This window comes from Myotis davidii, unplaced genomic scaffold, assembly GCF_000327345.1.
Source record: "Myotis davidii unplaced genomic scaffold, ASM32734v1 scaffold107, whole genome shotgun sequence".
Lineage (NCBI taxonomy): Eukaryota > Metazoa > Chordata > Mammalia > Chiroptera > Vespertilionidae > Myotis > Myotis davidii.
Genome location: NW_006383012.1, coordinates 5501015 through 5521618, shown reverse-complemented (window position 1 = coordinate 5521618; position 20604 = coordinate 5501015). Strand labels below are relative to the sequence as shown.

Sequence of the window (20604 nt, the reverse complement as noted above, 5' to 3'; positions counted from 1 at the left end):
AAAGAAAGAAAGAAAGAAAGAAAGAATTCTGTGGACTTACTTCAGTGACTTGCTTTACAGTTTTTTTTTCCAAATAGACCGTGGCCTTGCCAGGACAGTGTGGCTCAGTGGTTGAGCACCGATGCAAGAACCAAGAGGTCACCAGTTCCATGCCTGGTCACATGCCCAGGTTGCGGGCTCAATCCCCAGTAGGGGGGAGTGCAGGAGGTGCTGATCAATGATATTTCTGTCTCTATCACTCCTCTCCCTTCCTCTCTCTCTAAATATATATAAATTTAAAACTTTAAAAAAGCGACTGTGGCCAGTCCATATTTGTCAGCTCATACATGTCTGGTTTGGAACCTGACAGTATTGAAGGGCCCAGATGAAGATGAAAGAAAACAACCTTCAACAATATCCCCTTGTTAGATCGATGTTCTTATCACTACTAACTGATGTGGTCTTTTTGGTCAAGGAAAGGTTTTTAAATACCCAGATCCTTTATACTTTAAAGATGTTAAAACTCTAAGCCAACTCTTATAAGACATAACATAAGGATTTTTTTTTTAATCCGTGGGTTGCAAACTCGAAGGACCTACAACAAAGGCCAGGCTGGTAATATAGGTGCACGCAGTCAGTTCAGGCGTGAGGACAGGTGGCAACAGACATCTAGACCCCAGGGAGCAATGGAAACCCAGCCAACTAGGAAGATCTGTCCTGTGGAAAGTGGGCAGCCACTATGTGCCCCAAACAGTGCTTGCCATGAAGGAGTCCGTGTCAGAGGCTACATCTGACATGTGTCGAAGGCTGTGTTGAAGGCAGCTTGTCAACCTAGCAGAGTCTGACCCACGTCCAGGTCCTGCTTCTCTGGGTCCCTTCTTTCTCTGGCTTTTGGACAGAGCAGCTTTCTCTAGCCTTCTAGCATCACCATTTTATCACACAAGATAATGAGAAATCCATGCCCTGGAGGAACAGTTGAATGACAAGATAAGATGTCATTAAATTCAGGACCTCAAGTTAGCCAAGCCGTGGAATTTACATTCCTTTTCTGCTTTCCTTAAAGCTCTCTGGAATGAGTCCTGGCCAGGCATAAAGTGCCTCTAGTTAACAGTCTATTAAAAGGACAGCACTTGAATCTTTTATAGGGTCTCCAAAGCCTTATTCCACTTTCTATTAATACCAGCCTAACTCTGAAGTGATTTCGTTTCTATTTATTTTTCGTTCACGTGTATGGCTATGAACTTATGTGCTCATCTTTGTTGGTGACAAATAGACTTTTTATTTATAAAAAGAGGATTTCGGGGAGAGCTTGCATTTTCTGGAACTTACATGGGCAACTATTTCAATACTGAAACTTGATGATACGTTTTATTCTTAATCTTTTAAATTTTACAGGAAACTCTACACTGGCTCACAATCCCTGTGGACATTTTTAACATCTCAGTATCTCAGCCAGCATCAATTAAAAGAGAAATGTCCCTCTCTGGTTCCTTTTATGATTTCCACCATTTTCACAATGATTCTCTGCTTAGATAGTCTTTACCCTCAAAGGAACCTCATGCTCAGGTTCCATCGCGGCCGTTTTTGCCCATCGGCAAGAGGCCCTGACCAGGGAGGTGAACCTGTGATTGGGGGTTTGACCCAGAGCAGCCTGGCGAGCTGCAGCGGCCTGGGTTCACGTGACCTGAGAACAGGGGCTGCCCTCTGTGTGGTTGATGGGACACTGCTTACCCATGGCCTGTGCAAAGCCCGCGTCCACCCAGGGCCTTAGTTCCAGGGTATAAAAGGAAGCACTTACATCAGATGGTCTTCAGGGTCCCTCTGGCTCTCAAGGGTCCTGTGATCTGTAAGAGGCAAGTAATCCGGCCTTTTCAGATGAGCGGGAGCCCTAAGTGGACGGCGATCACGGAAGTGCAAGACCGCTCACACGTTAAAAGCTGAGTAACAACAACAGTAATAGTGTTCATATGATGCTGACGGTGATTGTGGAACCAAAATGCCTTTCCCAGAGGCTGGCAGCGGGCTGTAGTTCTCTGTGAAGGGGAAGAGGAAATGTCCGATTTATGGGATTATTACAACCGTGAGAGCCATAGGCACTGAGTGTTTGCCATGTGCCTGGCACTCTGCTCAGTGATTACACATCGTCTCTCCAGCCCATTTTACGGATGAAGAAACTGAGGCCCGGTGGCTGCCTCGCGTGCCCACGGTCCCTTAGTTCAATGTCAGAGCTGGAATTTGACTCCGGGTCTCTGCCTCCAAAGTCTTTACTCACAGTTAGTGTGTAGGATTGGTGCACAGCTAGTGTACAGAATGGGTCAAAACAAGGAAGAATCTCATTTCTTCCTGTTGCTACAGAATTATCCTCTCTCAGAGCTCCCTTTCCTACCCTTAATAATATCTTAGGTGGATTCTGTAGCTTTCTGGTCATTGTTAGCTCTTAAAAGTCCAGCCTGGTTAAAAACTTGATTCTCACATCCGGTTCAGAGCTGCACCCTGTCCCCAGCTCAGAGCCAACCCAAACTGGAGACCTGCAGTGAGGGGGGGGGGGGCACAACCTCTCCTTTTACCCCTTCCTGTGCCGCTTATGGACCCTGTGGGTCCAGGCAGGGGGAGGGGTTTCCGCGAAGAAGGGAAATGGTGTTGTAAAGCTGGCGTCAGCAGGCTCTTTAGCTGACACTCTCTGGAGACATCTTTTAGGGGGTGGGTTTTGGATTCCTTGGCAAAAGCAAGCAGTTTCTGGCTACCTTGTTATAGCAAATCCCATCCCTGCTTCCCAGCTCAGGCCCTGCTCCCTCGAGGGCTCCTCGTTGCCACTTCCTAATGAGGTCCCCAGCCCTGCCAGGCAGCTTTTTTGGGTGTGCGTTCAGGATGCTCGGGGTGGGTACCAGCCACAGGACGCACAGGCATCCCCAGTGAGCCAGACAGTGGACACCCACACCACTGCCACTCTGTCTTCTCCGTGGCCTGCCAGCAGGGGGCGCTCCAGCAGGCTTCCTGCCATTCAGATTGCCCAGATTCCACAGGCTCCAGACTTGCTGTTCCTGAAGGCTTCCAACTCCAGGACATCCCAGTCGGCTGGTCCCAAAAACCTAACACAAGCTCCTCTGGGATCCCATCGCAGCCCTGGGGCCTGAGCGTCACCCTTCGTAGACATCTTGGTAGGAGGCGGGAGGCCCGTCTCTTCTCTCAGGGTCCTCTGATCCCTTCACAGCAGCGGGGAGGGGACCCCACCTCACTCCTGCAGTGTGGACGGCTCCCTGCGGACTCTCCTCTATTCCTTTTTGAATGTCTGGCTGCAGAGGTATAGGGGTTGAGAGCCTCAGGTGGATTCTGCATTCCTGGTCCTTCTGGCAGGGACATGCCTAGCACCCTTCCTTGGCAGATGGACTGTATCACCACCTCCCGCTCTAAGTCCGTAGCCCCAAATTCCCAGACACTAGGAAAAGTCTCCTTCCGTCTTCTGGTAGCTTTGATCCAGATATGGGAGGAGACTTTTCCTCCAAACGGCGGTTTCTATCTTCATTTCGGAACTAGGGGTGACGGAGCACGCGGGCCTGGGCAGGGGGAATGAATGGGAATTTGGTAGCCACTACCGTCCCCTTTTCTAGAGCTCCGTGTCCTCCTCCACACAGGCCAGCTTCATCAAATAAGACATTCCTCTGGCCCTCACTCTGCCCCAAGGGGAAAGTCCAGGAGGGCGGACAGAACAGAGGTATTTGGGTTTAAGTGCCGCCCAGCTGATGACAGCTTCCTTCCTGAAGCCATTTGTCATGTCCTTCAATTTAAATACTTTTGCAGCCCAGGTGTCCATGGCCAATCTACAAACAAAACAAAACAAACAAACACACAAACAAAAGATACGTTAAAGGAGCCAGAAGACTGGCAGGATCCCTCTGAACAAAATGACAGGAACGTGGACCCAGGTGCGGCCTTGGCTGCCGGTTTAACTTGGCCGTGAGCAGCCAGTCCCGGCTTTGCTCTTGGCTCCTGGTGTCGAGAATGAAAGGCTGGCAGCGACAACGTGTTCAAGGCTGTGGTTGGGTTTTTCTTTCCTCACATCTGGGGGTGATTCGTCCTTGATAGGATACTGGCGAGTGGCTAGAGGGTTCGGTTTCCTTGACGGTGCCCCGTACTCACCTATTCCTGACTTGGGCCGAAGCCCCGCGCCAATCGCCCGCTTTCTATATTTATCAGCAGCTGCTTCGGGGATGTGGAAACAATTTTCTCAACAGCTGAAAAGCATGCGGATCGAGAGCAGGACGTGTTGTTCTTATAAAGGAGCCTCGTTGGAACGAGCGTGGAGGGGTGAACAATCCAGCACGAATCTCCTTGTCCCTGCATCTCCTCCCATTCCTCCCCTCCCCCCATGACATCAGGCTTACACGGAGAAGATGGTTGGTTTTGTCCAGAGAGGAAGGCACGGGCAGCGGAATACACCACAATCCTTTGCATCAGCGGAGTGGCCAGTATTCTCCTTCTTAGGAGGTGGTCTTGGCTGACTTGCTTGATTTATGTCTTAAGGTTTGGGGTGCAGAGGCTCATTGCAGCCTCTTCTTCCAGCCCAGCCTTCCCAGCTGCCTGGCTCTAGGCATTCAGCGTTCGGTGACTGCTTCTCTGTAAACTATTCTGAAAATCAGCCGCAGGACGTCTGCCCTCCATGGCACACGGCCGGCGGGAGGATCTGAGAAGCACAGCACACCACCTGTGAGCCGGAAGCTACCAGACTGCCAGGCACTGGGACTAAAGTGACTGTGAAGTATTCCTGGTGCCTGGTTCACCGACAGCCCTCGGTGCAGAATGACCAGAGAGGTTGTTGTTGCTCTCAGATGGGCTCAGAGCTCTGGGGCATCTGGGCGTTAGTGTGCTTGTAAGGACAGCAAGACTTAGAGTCGAGAAACCTGGCTTTTAGCACCAGTTCTGCCCCTATGATGAAAAGGGGAACCACCTTGAATGCCCAACCTGTGCCAAGAGTTCTGAGTGTTATGCACAGCACTTTACCATGCAGGGTCTCTCCCCTCTTAGCAATCGAGGAAGTAGGTCAGCATTTCCCAGGTGAAGCAGTGAGAGTTCAGAGAGAGTAGTTTACCTGGGTTAGTGTCCAAATCTCCCTAACCCCCGAGCCCATGTCCTCACCATCCGCATCTTCCATCTCCCTAGACCTCAGCTCTGTGCAGGGGGAGACCTCGAACAGCTGTGCAAACTCGCAGCCCAGCTGTCTTCAGCTGTAGAATTGAAAAGCCATCTCTAAAGTTTATTTTCTACTTAAAAAAATGTCATCAACCAGAGTCTTCCTTATTATTTTAAATCTTTACTGCCACCTAGTGGGAATGATCTTATTAGAATAATGGAACATTTGAGTTCAGTTTGCATTAAACACTACCAATTCATCTTAGGTACATACTGTGTTCCTAACCTTTAAAAATGGTATTTATGAATACATATTATAGTCTTCTGTTTTATGTTTATAATAAACTACTAGCTGTGAGATCTCCTTTATACGATTTTTGGTGAGATGCTGGGATAATAATAAATCAGTTTTTTTAAAAAAATATGTAGCCCTAATCAACCAAAGGACTTGTATGCATGCATATAAGCATAACCAATGGACATAAGACACTGGGGGATAGGGGCGGCTAGGGGACTGTCTAGGGCGGGGGGGGGAGGGAATGGACACATATGTAATACCCTTTGTAATAAAAAATTAAAAAAAAAATGTAGCCCTAGCCGGCTTGGCTCAGTAGATAAAGAGTCAGCCTGTGGACTGAAGGGTCCCAGGTTCGATTCCGGCCAAGGGCACATGGCTGGGTTGCAGGCTCAATCCCCAGTGGGGGTTGTGCAGGAGGCAGCCGATCAATGATTCTCTCTCATCATTAATGTTTCTATCTCTCTCTCCTTCCCCCTTTCTCTCTGAAATCAATAAAGAAATATATTTTTTTAAAAAAATGTAATGCTTTGTGACCATATGATACACACGCAGCTTACAATAAGCTATATGTAAAGAGATTCTAATCTGAAATATTAAAACATAGCAGATATGTTTTTAACTTTATAAATATTTACTCTTTTTTTTTACATTCTCATGGCAAAAAAAATTAAACAACATAGAGGTTGTGGCATAAAAAGTAAAGTCCTCCATCACTGAGGACTTTTATGATTTCTTATGTGTTTTTAAAGAATTGTTCTGTTCATATACAAGCATATGTGCACATATACACATACTTTTTTTTTACTATTTTTATATTAATGAGCTCATGCTATGCATACTGTTCTTCAGCTTGATTCGTTTACTTATTCAATTTTGGATATCTTTCCATGCCCACAACAAATCTACCTCATTCTTTTTAACAGCACACAGTATTCCATTATTGGCTATATTATAATTAATGTCCCGGTCCCTCATTAATGTCCATGTAGGCTATTTTCAGTTTTGTTGTTACAGAAATGCTTCGGGGAGTGCCTATGTATTCTTCAGGGAACACACACATACACTTTTTATTTGTAGAATGAAATCTTAGACATGAAATTGCTGGGTTTAAAGGCACATTATTACCTACTGACCAGTGATCATTAGAAATTCTACACATCTGTAGTCAAAAAAAAAAAGGAAGGGAGGACAGGAAGGAAGGAAGGAAGGAAGGAAGGAAGGAAGGAAGGAAGGAAAGCAGGTTTACTTAAACTACATCCAGGGAGACAACACCCGGAGGCGGGTTTGGAGCCTTTTCTAGGATTTGGGCTTGTGCTGGGTAACCTTAGGGAGGATCCGGGGAGCGGGAGCAGCTCTGGGGGTGGGGGTGGGGGTATTGTCAAGAAGCAGGAGCAGGGCAGTGACTGGGCGTCTTCTTTTTCTGGGAGGAGGGAAGTGGAGTGGTTAGGAGTGTCCTTAGTAGATGAGCAGCCGTCGCGATGTGTCAGGAGAGGGGTGTTTAGCCGTCTGTGCACCCGTGGCCTTGCCTGGACACGGCTTTATTCCGCGGTGTTGTCCCTGCTCTCGTGGGGACATCTCGGCCAGCCTGCCCACAGTGCTTTCTGTCACTTCCTTGGGTACGTTGGTGTGAAATGTCTGGAGATGTTTAAGTTGCTTCTAAAAAGGATGCACCAATTTACATTCTTCTGGGTTCTTTTAAAGATGCACCTTCTCTAAAAATGATTTAATAACCAGGTGAATCGTGGAAATGACACTAATAGCAAATGTTTAGAGAGCCGCTTCCTGCATGCCAACCCTGTGCTGAGTCCATCACGGGACACATCCTCCTCGGAGGCTGGAGCAAAGCGCTAACAGCATCCCGGCTTCCGCCCGAGCAAACCGAGGCTTAGAAAGAGGCAAAGCCCGGATGGTGTGGCTCAGTGGTTAAGTGTCAACCTATGAACCAGGAGGTCACGGTTTGATTCCCCGCCAGGGCAGATGCCCAGGTGCAGGCTCAATCCCCAGTGGGCGGCGTGCAGGAGGCAGCTGATCAATGATTCTCTCTCATCATTGATTTTTCTCTCTCTCCCTCTCCCTTCCTCTCTGAAATCAATAAAAATATATTTTTTAAAACAAAAGGAAAAGGGAGAACCGGCCCGGATCACGGAACTAGCCAACAAGGCACAGAGCTGGGCGCAAAACCGGCTCATTCCGGGGCCCACGCTCTTCACCATGAAGGAACTCTCTCTGTGACCAGTTTCACGGAGTCTGCCCGGGAGAATTGAAAGCTGAGGAGTTAAGAGCCGTTTAATTGATGATGACAAAGCGTGGAGGGTCTGGTTTAGGTTGACAAGGCAGAAGAGTCCTGTTTACAGAAGTGAGACTTCTGAGCGGCATGGCATTCTGGGAACCACGTGATGGTGCTAAGCGGGGCATCCAGCCTGGGGGGCTTTGCGGCTCCCACGCGTCCTCAGTGACTGCAGGCCCACGAGAGCTTTCCCCAAGTCACGGCCTGGACCCTGTAATTGAGTCGTCTCTGGGCCAGGAGGAGCTCAGAGGGGACTTAACTAACCTCCGAGGAAATACAGGATGGAGGACATCCATCCCCTGGGTCCTCCGTGGTTCATGGAGCGTCCACGCTGCGTGAGGATGGGGCCCGAGAGACAGACTGTGCAGGGTGAGCACAGAGTGAATCGGTGCTTAAGCAAATATGTATTGAGTGTGTGATGGGGACACCGGGTTCAGAGCTGGCCGAGTGCGGGCATTTAGCACACCTGGCTGCAGGGAGTAACCCCTGGCCGCAGGGAGTAACACCCGGCTGCAGGGAGTAGCACCCGGCCGCAGGGAGTAACCCCTGGCCGCAGGGAATAGCACCCGGCTGCAGGGAGTAGCACCTGGCTGCAGGGAGTAACTCCTGGCTGCTCTTCCTTCCAGACTGTGCCGGCTGCGGAAGGGACATCAAGAACGGGCAGGCGCTGCTGGCGCTGGAAAAGCAGTGGCACTTGGGGTGCTTTAAATGCAAGTCCTGCGCGAAGGTCCTCACCGGGGAGTACATCAGCAAGTAAGTGAGGCTGGGCCTGGGGGGCCCTCTCGCTCCTGCTCCGTGCGCCCCACCCCGACCCGCAGGACATAATGACAGACATGCACACCCCACGATCCACAGGAACATTTGGCTGCAAAGCTGGTGCGAGGAATTTTATTCCCCTGCATTTGCCATAGTTTGCCTCCTATAAACGTAATGAGATGTTAAGCGTTGCCTGATTTAACAATGAACGAAGCCGATTTCATATGTTGTAACCAATGAAGCATTTAGTAATTTTACCTTCACCAGCCCCCCTACCCCCCAATTTGGCACTAACAAACCTTTGTCCTCATTCCAGTTCTTGAATGTATTTGTAGATGCCCCAGCCTTCCCCCCAAAACCCACACAGGGTCTCTAGGCACTGAGCCCATTAGGACCAATGCCCACAATAGCTCCTCAGAACGGGTTCGTGTTAGGCTGGTGTGGATAACAGCTACAGCAGATGAAGTAGGGTTTCTGTTTGTTTTGTTTTTATGCAGCTGGAGAAACTAGTTCAGTTACAATGGTTACCTTCTGAGTTAAGAAAGAAAGACTGGGCATGGGGTTGGGGTTGGGGGAGACAGTGGCAATGAGGGGAAAATTTCCCCTATATACCTTTTCTATGCTTAAAAAAATGTCTTCCAACCGGGCAAGTATATCAGCTATTCAAAAATACCAAATGAATTAAGAATATAGCAAAACAAGCAAAAAGTAGTTTGGGCCCCGCCTTCCAAAAACCTAACCCTGTAGGTCTGGGCTGACTGTGGGAACCCCCCAGAGGTGCCTCTGACGCAGAGCTGAAGTGAGAAGAGGAAGATGCTCGGCTCTTAAACACACAGCGAGGGCTGAGGGCCGTGGGCCACGGGGCTGTCCAGAGCGGTGCCTTTGAACTCAGCCACAGGCCATGCAGTGCCACCTTCACTGCGCACCGAGGAAACGATGGCAGCTGTGGGGGGCTGGACGAGAAGGCCTGGGCCCCGCGGGCCTCCTGGAGGTCGAGGCTCTGTGTGTGAGCACGAGGAGTGGGGTGGGGAGGCAGGTCAGGGCCTCCAGAGAGGGGAGCACTGAGACCACGTCTGAAGCCCATCTGGCTGGCGGTGGTCAAGACTGATGCCAGGGCTCGGTGAGTGATCCTCAGACCCTCGAGGGGCAGGCACTGGGGAGCACTCGGTGACGTGGCTGTGGTTTCTGTGTGGCCCAGGACCACAGCTCTGTCTCTGGATCGCTTGGTCTCATGGGTTCTGCTCGTGTCTGATCTCCAGGCACGGGAACACTGGGCGGGAGAGAAACAATCTCCCACCATCTGTCCCGGGCCCCAGAGCAGCGTGGTTCTGGGCCTCCCCGCCTGGGCCTCCCCTCGGCGCTGAGCACTCGCTCTCTTGCAGGGACGGCGCTCCGTACTGCGAGAAGGACTACCAGGGGCTCTTCGGGGTGAAGTGCGAAGCCTGCCACCAGTTCATCACAGGCAAAGTCTTGGAGGTGAGTGACGGGCGGGCTGCCCTCAAAGCGCCGTTTCCCTCCGAGGCCCTCGGACACGCGTGGGAGTCTGTTTTCCCATTTTTTCTCACGGGTGGTGGAGAGAAGGTTGTAGATGACCAGTGTCTTAGAGATCAACGTGTTGACTGTCTTCACAGGCAGTTTCTACTACATGTTCATGTGGACATGGGAGCGAGGGAGAATTGGAAGGGAAGGAAAGAATGATCAAGGGGCTGTTAGGAATTATGTGGAAGAGAGTGTTGTATTAGACTATTTTTAGAAGTCAGAGAAGAGGATATGAGCATGTTAGAGCCACGTGTCTTCATGTATATACACGTGTATAGGTGTACATACACGTACGCTTTTGCATGTGCATGTGTGGGAGTGTCATGGGCACATACACCTGGGAGTGTGCATGACGTGTGCTCTTGCAGTACCTGTGTGCATATGAGTGTGCACACACTCAGGGAGCAGAGGTACAGAACTAAAGCTGAGAAAAGGAAGGGTGGATGGAAGGTGACTTCCCGCCCTGAGAAGTCCACATCCTGTGTGGCCCAGAGCCCTGAGGCCCGGGCGGAGCTGAAGCCTGTGGGTTCAGGTGTGACTGACTCGCAGCTGAGCTCACTTCCTGCTGTCTCACTTCCTGCCACCCTCTGCCTCTGGGCTGGCCGCGCTCCCCTGGAGTCTGTGGAACCACCTCACTTCGCACAGGCCTGTGGGTGTTGACCAGTTGTGACGGGAAAAGCAAAGATTGCCTCATAGCCGGCCCGCAGTGCCGGGTGGAGCATGTGTGCGGAGCAGCTGGGAAGGCGACCGACTGGTCCTGCGGCTTGTCACATCACATCGCTTGGGCAGGCACCAGGGCCCTGAATCCACACACTCCAGCTCCCCAGCGGGGCGTGGTTCAGAGACACAGGATGTCAGTCTGAGAGGCCCCCACGTTGTCCCTGGGCAGGTTCTGCCGGATTTCCCAGCCAGGGCCAGCGTGGCCCTCCTCCCACAGCGAGCTCTGAGTGCCTCTCTGTCCGCAAAATAAGAGGGGCCTGCGTTGACGCTGTGCTGGGAGCTAGTGCAGCGAATTGGATTTGGGACATCAGCTGCCTCTCACCCAGGGGAAGGGTGTTCCAGGAAGGGGGAACCGCCTCTGTGGAGGCTCAGAGGGGAAGACGAAAAGCACAGCACAGGCAAGAAACAAAAGGCCGGTTGGGCAGGCGTGCAGGTGTGAGATGATGCTGATGAGTGGGGAGGGGCCGGAGTGGAGGGGTCGAGGGTCACATTCAGGAGTTCGAAGTGATTGTGGCTGGCGCATCATGTGATTGGATCAGATTTTTGTATGAAGAATGGATGGGAGGACTCAAATCCATGGGCACCCATGTTCACAGCGCTCTGTTCGCAGCAGCCAGATGGGAACAACCCAAGTGTCCATGGATGAGTGTCCATAAATGTATCTACATGGGCGGTGACATGCTAGAAAGAAAGAATTCCGCACAGGTCACAACGTGACGCCGCTTAAAAACCTGCTAAGTGGGGAAGCTGTCACGAAAGGCCTCATACCGTATGCTCCCATTTAGAGGAAATACCCAGAATAAGTAAATCCATGGGGACAGGAAGCAGGTCAGTGGTCGCCTGGAGTTGGGGGCAATTTCCTGGAAATGGTACGTAGCACCCGGCATATAGCATCCGCTTGAGCTTGCTCTCAGTCTTGTTTTTTACAAGATTCTCTTTTTAGAGAGATCTTACTCTAAATGGCACATTTTCAAGGCTTATGCTCACTAACTTATCGATGCAGGAGTGTTCTGGTGCTGCTTACAGCCTGCCTCCTAATGAAGAAGTTCAGAAGCAAATGAGTGGGAGATCCCGGGGTTTGCCACTCGACCTCCTGTCTCCATCTCCACCTCTAAGCTCCGCTCTGAAGCAGCCTTCCTCCTCCCTCCACCCCTCCCCCTCCCCGCCGTCTGCTTTAGCAGCCTGATGGTACAGGAAGCTCCTGACACTTCAGACTAAGTTCACAGATCTCAGTGGATGTCAGAGAGTATCTCTTTGATGTGCATTTCCTTCCGTCTTTGGTGGGTGGTGCTAGGGGGTCTCTGACTCTGGGAATCCTCCTTTCTGGGGTATAGATTGCCATCTGCCAACCTCATGAAGAAAGAAGGACAGCAACACAGTCATTCCAAAATGAAGGCAGCACGGGGAGGGGCCGGGGGGGGGGGGGAAGCAAATGTCAAACTGGAAACAGAAATCTTAAGGGTTAAGGGACATGGCTGCCCCGAGTCCTCTCCCTCACTCTTGGCTGTTCCCTCGGCTGACGACTACTCTTGGTCTCTCTGTCTCTTGCACAATTCACATCCCTCCGAGACTCTGTTTATGCAGCTCTGCACGGATTCCTTCTAGACAAATCTTCTCATCCACGGGCTCCCCGGGAAGCTCAGCCCCCTCCGCAGAAGGTGCCTCGCTGAGCGGGCACCTGCCTTCCTGGGCGAGCGCTTCTCTCAGAGACAAAGGGGAGCCATGCTATCTGCATTCCGACCTGGGTGGGGGGGAGGTGGCATTCTGCTCTGCTTGCTCGGGTCTCATCAACTTCTCCTCCCCCTTCTTCCTCAAGTCACCACACCCAGGAAATCAGTCCTCCTGTCTTTCCCAAAAGGCTGGCAGCACATGTCTCGTGGTGTGTGTTTACCGTGCCCCATGTGCTCCCCGGGAAGGAGCATGTGGTGATGTCAGTAACGACTTGTGTACCACACAGCGTAAGGCACAGGCCCTCCAGCGTGGGCCGTGGCAGATCCGCCTGCCCAGGGAATGCCTTTCCATTCATCCCTCAGAAGGTCAGGGCCCGCCTTTATCTGTTAGCTGGGAAACATGGATGAAAGGGCTGGATTTAGACTCTCTTTCGCCTCCTCCTGCTGGACTCCTGGCCAGTAGGAAACAATCACAACACAATCCCACCAAATCCTCTTCCTGGATTCTCTGGAGGTGGCTTGGTTTTACTCTTTCCTAGAGCCCGGGGACAGATGCTGCTGATGTCCCGTGAACTTAGCTCAGGCTACAAATGGGAGGCCGGTCCCCTGCGTTCCTTGTGCGGAAGGTGTTTGAAGCTCGCGGTGCTGGGACAGCCACACGCAGAGCAGGTCTTGTTCTGGGCTGACCTGTCTGCCCTCGTGGGAAGAAGCGTGGGTTATCCCGTGGTGCACACGTGACATCTGATCTTCTGTCACCATCGGAGAGGGGATTCGCAAAAGACAGGCTGATGACAGCGCCTCCCTCGTTCTGTGTGTAGCACGTACAGGCAGTGCCAGGATAGTAACCCATGTGCGTGAAGAAGAAGAACCACGGGCTCCCATTCTCGCTGTGCTCGGGGGACTGCGTGCCTCCTTCCACTTCACTGGGGACGTTTCGGAGGTGAAACCGTCCCCGAGGCCCAGGAGCTGCCCCAGGGGACTTGGAGCAGTGGGTCCCCCGGTCACAGGCCGCGATGCTGTCCCACGTGGAACAGGCTTGCTGCTCTCTGGTTTTCCACCTGAGTGAGCTTGCTTCCTGGACCTCGCGGCTTCCCACCTCGGAGCAATGTTCTGATGCCAATTCCGGCAGATGGGCCTGCTTAGACTGCCAGCTAGTCAGGAGGAGGGGCGGTGGAGGCTGGTGCCCATCCAGTGCCACGGAAATGAACTGGGGCAGTGATTCCAACCCCATAAGGCCACTTACAAATGAAAACTGTTTGTACGCCATCTCCATGGCCCGTCAGCAAAACTCAAAGCTGCAGGCATCTTGGAAACAGATAGAATTTTGGAGCCTGGAGAGGCCTTAGGTGAGGTGGGAGGGAGCGAGGAACGGTTACTAGGAAAAATTGGATAAAGCCAGGCTCACCGGGATTTGATTCCAGTAGCTACGCTTGGATCTGAGTAAGGACTAGTGGGCTGTTTAAACTCTCAGCACCCTCCCCTGTGAAATGTGGATAATAATGCTCACCTCTTGAAGGCTCGAATGAGATAGGTGAGTTGTCTGAGATAGTGCCTGACATACAGGGCATCAAGAAATGGTTTTCATTTCCTTCATTTATAAATGAAGAAGCAGATTTTGTAAAACCCCAATATTTTGCCTGGTCGGCATGGCTCAGTGGTTGAGCATCCACCTCTGAGCTGGGAGGTCATGGTTCGATTCCCAGTCAGGGCATATGCCTGGATTGTGGGCTCAGACCCTGGTGTGGGACCTGCAGGAAGCAGCCGAAAAATGACTCTCTCATCATTGATGTTCCTAGCTAACTCCCTCTCCCTTCCTCTCTGAAATCAATAAAAATATATATATTTAAAAAGCACAGTATTTTGAACTTCCTGACTGAATGCAGGAGTCGGGCTAGTTATACGTGATTATTTCAGGTGCACAAGTTAACACCCATGCTACTCGTCGTGTCAATGCTTTGGTTTGAAAATTTCACCACGTACACCACGTAACTTTAGACAGTCACATGCATTTATGTCCATGAATTCAGTCTACCGTTGTTTCAGCAAGAATTTCCTGTTCCTTTTTACCGGGCACCTAGCAGCTGCTAAATACAGATGTGTTCATGAATGATTTTTTTCCCCACAATGAGTTTTTGCCATGGCCTTGAGCCAGAATTATGAAAGATTCCACGTACTCTTTGGGCATAAATTCTCACCACCCGACTGAATACTTGTTCCTCTCACTCACGTGGGACATAAATGCCACAAGCTTTCTCCTGCTGTCAGTGCCCACCTTACGCGTCCACCTGAGCAGCATCGGGGTCAGTTTGAACTCCTGGAGGATTCGTGCTGTTCTCTTTAATTATTCCGTGTCATGCCCAGATGGGCTTTTAGTATTTTTTAAAAAATATTTTTTATTGATTTCAGAGAGGAAGGGTGAGTGAGAGAGAGATAGAAACATCACTGATGAGAGAGAATCATTGATTGGCTGCCTCCTGCACATCCCACACTGGGGATCAAGCCTGCAACCTGGGCCCTAGCCGGGAATCGAACCGTGACCTCTTGGTTCATAGGTTGACACTCAACCACTGAGCCACGCCAGCTGGGCTGGGACGTTAGTATTTAAGATGACAGTGAAAGGTCTATTAGCTTGTGTGGCCTGTAAAACTCCTATGTCGGCTCCTTCATGTAACACTGAGTCCTGTTGGCACAGACTTTAACCAGCTACCCCTGTGATTAGTGACACCTCTGGTTACATAGCTGGCAATTCGCCCAGGTTAAGTGTGCGGTTCAGTGGCCTTCAGTATATTTACATAGCGGTGATGCCACACCATCGCCCCCCAACTTAAGAACATGTCCGTCACCTCAGACAGAAACCTGTGCCCATCATTTGATTCTTTACTCTTCAGCTTCTCTCCCAAGTCACGTCCATGTAAATGGACAGTCAGAAGGACAGGAAAGGGCGCTCATTAATGCCCACCAAGGACTGGGTAGTGATTTGGAGCCTGTTTTATTGAGAAACTCGCAAATTTGGGGCTTTGTTTGGTAAATTTGCTCATGAACCGCCTTCTTTCTCCCCAGCCCGGCAGACATAGAGACGGTTAAATAAATAAAATCTGAAAGAGGAGCTGATATTGCAAATATCGGAGAGAAGAGGGAGGATGGAGTCCAGGGGGGCAGTGAGCTCGATTCTAGCCGGGAGACTGGGAGCCCCACTGACTGTCCCTTTTCCCTTTGTACGGAGGGACTCCTCTGCCTTCTGACAAGTAGTAGGCTGCCTGCTGATGTCCCCAACAGGGGGCAGAGTTCAGGGATTGCGGAGGTAGATGGCACAGTCCCAGCTGCCTGGGTTTCGCCGTGCAAGGCTGGGGTCCTCGAGCCAGTGTGTCTGAGCATCCTGAGGATATCTTGTTTAAGGGATGGATGCCGAGGCTTCGCCCAGAGATTAGGAGTCAGGGGTCCAGCCGGGCCTGGGAATCTGCATTTTAAAAATCCTCACCCGAGGATATTTTTCCATTGATTTTTTTAGAGGAAGTGGAAGAGAGAGGGAAAGACCGAGAGAAACATTGATGTGAGAGAAACACATCAATTGGTTGCCGCCTGCATGCACCCTGACCAGGGCCCCGGCTGGAGAGGAGCCTGAGACTGAGTTATGTGCCCTTGATTTGAATCGAACCTGGGACCCTTTGGTCTGCAGGCCAGTGCTCTACCCACTGGGCCATACTGGCTGAGCAGAATCTGCCTTTAGCATGGTGCCCTACTCTGGGTGATCCTGGTGCTGGGTGGGAACTGGGCCGAGCTCACAGATGACACTTGGAGAATCTGGCCTTGGAAGTATGTGGCAAAGGCCCATGCGTGGAGGCTTCTGACTCCTCAGAAGAGAGATGCACTAGAAATTTAGCTTCCCCCTGTCATTATCCTCATGTGCAAACCAGTCGCTTCCTCTTCATTTGAGAAGCCAAGCTTTGCTGTTAAAAACCTTAACATCTCTTCAGCGATGTTTGGGATTGCTTCCAAACCAGTTTGGAAAGATTACACACACACACACACACACACACACACACACACGGTCTTTTTATTAGTTGATCTTTATGGGCAAATAACCTCCATAAAAAACTTCCCTAAATCACTTTAGTTTCCTTAAAATTTGCAGCAGTTTGCACAGAATCTCGCCCTAGTCCTCAGAAAGGGGAGCCTGGGAAAGTTCTGTGCCGTCAGGGTGGGGGGTTTCGGCTCCTCTCCGTTCACATACGTGAAGAGCCTGTGATTTCGCCGTTGGCCGCTGTTTCATCTGGGATTGCTGCAGGATGGTCTAGTTGACAATGAGGTGATAGGTGTGGCCAAGTGTCTGGAATGTGGCTATCAAATACCATTTTTGCTGCAATAAAAGAGCAAAATACAAAGTGTACCAACGATAGGAATCATGGAAGCTTGATACACAGTCTTCCTGGGGTCACATTTCCCTCAAAAATGTCTGAACAGCCCAGCTGGTGTGGCTCAGTGGTTGAGCTTCAACCTATGCACCAGGCCGGGTCACGGTTCGATTCCTGGTCAGGGCTGGGACCCGGGTTGCATGCAGGAGGCAGCTGATCAATGATTCTCTCTCATCATTGATGTTTCCCTCTCATCATTGATGTTTCCATCTCTCTCTCCCTCTCCCTTCCTCTCTGAAATCAATAAAAAAATATTTTTAAAAAATATCTGAGTAGGAAAATGCAGAAAAACCAACACAAACCGAGGTGCACTCCTTTCATTGCACTTCCATCCGGAGCTCCTAGCGTGGCCTCGGAGGCATTGAGTGGCTTGGAGGCGGCTGTCAGCTCTCATGCCCTGCTCAGCGGTGCACCTTCCCATCGTCTGCAGCCCCAGAAAGAAACTTCAAAAGCAAAAGGCTCTGGTTGCAATGCGAGCCTCTGCCTGGGGGCCGTGACTGTCAGAGCCACGATGCAGACACGGGGGAGCGCAGGTGGAAATGGTACTTTCCCCACCTGCGTGTAAACACGGAAACCTACCCCCCTCCTGTGGGGCGAGATGGACTGGCCCGCAGGGTGGCTGCTGTGCTGCACTAGCGAGTGAGCGCGGCGAGGAGAGGAGGCGGAGGCGCCTGTCCTCTCTGCTCCTTTTCCTGGTGTGTCTCTGCGGAGAGGCACGTCGGAGGGGCCTCCTGTAACCCAGGCGGGCGGGGAGCCCGAGCCGGCCGGGCGTGATTTGGGGGTGAAGCCCTAAGGAGCTCCCTGCTCAGCGCAGCCAAGGAGCAGAAGTCGAAGGAGCCCTGGCATCAGGTAAAGCTGGCCTTGCACGAGGCGCCTTGCTCTGCAGGGACGATGTGAGATTCCTGGGGATGCTTTTCACTTAAACTTCCCGTTTTTCTTACGGCACAAAAATGAACGCTGCAGCTTGTTTTCATTGATGCGGGACTCGGGGAGAGAGCGGGAAGGCGGGCTGTTTGACTGAGAGAGTTTGGAGACTTTTTAAACAATGGCTGTTTTCTCAGGCTGCTGCCCCCGAGACGGCAAGGAGGGGATGGCTTCAAGATCTGCTTTGTTTTGTCCGTAGGTCTCAGTGGAATTTATATTTGAAGTGAGAGGACTTTAGAGTCATTTTTTTAGGGGGTTTGGTGGTAAAGGTGGCATGAGGAAGTGAGTATGTTTCTCTGTCACTATAAATGTGTGGGATTTTTTTCTTTAAGAAGTTCCCATGAATGAAAATGAGGAAGCAAAAATGTTTGGGTGCTATTCATACTTTACAGCTACAGGTTGAAAGAGGCTGGTGGGTGCTTCTTTGGGCAGGAAATGCAAGCAATCTAGAGATCCTTGCCTTTAAAATAAAAGTCGTTTCTGTTTTTTCTAAAAACCTAGCTATTAATCAAACCACACTATAAAGTTTATTTTTTTAGAAAAAAAAGTTTTAAAGTGTGCTGTGCTAGCACTGAAGAAGGAAGGAGCCAAGAAAAAATCATATCGACTGTGAAAGGAATAGATTTATGGTTTGGGAAAGTTTAAAAAAAGAAAAGTGAGTAACCAAAACCCAGCAGGAGTGTAGCCGCGTTGGGCCCTTCATCTCTCACCTAAGGGCACTGGGGATTTGGAAGACAATGGAGCCTGGTTTCTCCCAGGCAGCCTCCTGAGGAATGTTAAGAGGATGTGAAGTTATTTAGATTACCCCAACAGGTTCCGACAAGCCAGCGAAAATAACTAATTACAAAACAATTGTTGCTATTCTAGAGTGGATCAAAAGGCTTGTTGAGTCAAGATGGACTTAGAGAATAGGTGAATTTGCCATGGCTCATTGGTATAAATTACTTTCAAGAAGGCTTTTGAAGACTAAGTGTGCGGCCTTGCCTAGCGGCTCTTTATGGCACATTGAATGCATGTTTTCACCCAATGTTTTCAAGTGGGTCTCTCGGGCATTTTCATGTGTCGGTGACTTGAACCCTTGCACCAGCTGGTTCAAGGAAGAGCATATCATGACAACCGAGATCTGCGGGTTTTCCCCTCCAACGAAATAGTAGCTCATTTAAAAGGACCGAACAACCCTAGCTGGTTTGGCTCAGTGGATAGAGCGTATGCCTGCGAACTGAAAGGTCCCAGGTTCAGTTCTGGTCAAGGGCACATTCCTGGGTTGTGGGCTCGATCCCCAGTAGGGGACTTGCAGGAGGCAGCTGATCAATGATTCTCTCTCATCATGGATGTTTCTATCTCTTTCTCCCTCTCCCTTCTGCTCTGAAATCAATAAAAAACATATATTTAAAAAATCAGTTTTATATATATTAAAAAAAAACAGAACAGTCCCCAATACTCAGTACTTGCACCCCAACTTCCTAGAGGGACAATCAGGATCTTGCCTCCTCAATGGATTCTTGGCACCATTGACATTTGGATGGGTTGTTTCTTTGTGGACTACACTCCCTCCCCAGGCTTGCCAATTGTTCCCTGTGGGGCAAATCCCCTCCCCCCGCCCCGCCCCAGGTTTAGAACCACTGCTCTAAGAACCCCACTTTTGAGGCCTCCTGCTGTGGAGGAGGAAGAGAGGGCTGGGAGCCTGGGCTGGACCCCAGGGAGAGTGGCTGTGTCAAAGAACCCAGATAGGACACATGTTGCCTTGACCATTTTGGTTTTTGTTTTGTTTTGTTTTGGTTTGAAATGACATGGGGCTGGGCGGGGAGCAGTCCAGCGCTGTTCTGGATCTGGGCTCTGCTCTCGGCCTCTCCCCTCAGGGCCCTTTACAGGCCTGATTTGATCCGGTGCCTTGGTTGCATAGTAATCAGACTTCTTTCTCTATGTTGAATTCTATCTTAAGTGCATCCTAGGAATGTACCATTTAAAAAAACACAGCTCACTTAACAGCCCATTTTACAAAGCAAATAATTCCCCATCACTTATCAAGTCTGCAAATACAGGGTTCTTGATATGTGGGCTTTGAGGACAGGTGGGCACACACACCTGTTTGATTTTTTTCTCCTGGAACCCGCAGCTGAGGGCTTTCATTTCTTTTTTCCATCCCCACTCTACCAGTGTGTCTCCAACTTTCTGAGTGTCTAGGAATTGGGTCTTATTTTGTCAATGAACTAGAAGAGTCACAGCCTTTCTCCAACTCACAGATGACAGTAAAGTCAAATGGTTGGGATTTTTTTCCACTTAAAAATTTTCTTACATCTTTAGTATATGCTGCCGCTACATTGTTCTCAGAGGTTAACAGCTTACAAAATGAATAAGGTTGTAGCAAACAAATACTGGTACAAAACATCGGGAACAGCCAGTTTTGCTTAGTTCCCTTTCTTTTGGTGGCCCCACGCGCCAATGATAGCTTTACGTATACAGTCACGGCCTCATAAAATAGTTCTCACCAACATGCTACCTGTATTACGTTTTCATGGTGTTTCTCCAAGAACGTGGCACGTTGTACTGAGCGCCGTGCCTTTCAGGAGCTGCCACCCAAACAGGAGGAGACAGGCCACTCTCTAGGGCAGCGGTCGCCAACCTTTTGGACCTCATGGGCCACCCGTGGTCCGCGGACCACCAGTTGGGGACTGCCACTCTAGGGGGTTCTTCCCAAGCCCGGTTGGGACAGGGGGTGGCACTTGGCACTGGCCGAACGTTTTGGGAAATGCCTGTACTTGTTGGAGTCCGTTCTTGGTGATAGGGTCGGACTGGCCTATGGTGGGATCAAAGTTGTGTTTTCTGCTTTGGGGAAGCAAACCTTCCTTTGCCTCTACCTGGAGGTACCAAGGCATCATATATCATGTGTCT

The 20604-nt window shown here is 50.4% G+C and overlaps 1 protein-coding gene and 1 long non-coding RNA gene across 2 annotated transcripts in view; one reads left to right on the top strand and one right to left on the bottom strand.

Moving 5' to 3' along the window:
• The window catches only part of ABLIM1 (actin binding LIM protein 1), a 187459-nt gene that overhangs the window by 89936 nt on the left and 76919 nt on the right, over positions 1-20604 (top strand). Inside the window, exons 5-6 of the mRNA XM_015557976.1 lie at positions 8318-8444; positions 9830-9923. Of these exons, the coding sequence (XP_015413462.1) occupies positions 8318-8444; positions 9830-9923 (221 nt within the window). The remainder of the gene's footprint in view (positions 1-8317; positions 8445-9829; positions 9924-20604) is intronic.
• Positions 16413-17548, bottom strand: LOC107181642. The gene is made up of 2 exons (XR_001512312.1): positions 17091-17548; positions 16413-16733 (listed from the first exon to the last, which is right to left on the bottom strand). It is a non-coding gene; the product is annotated as an uncharacterized LOC107181642 (long non-coding RNA).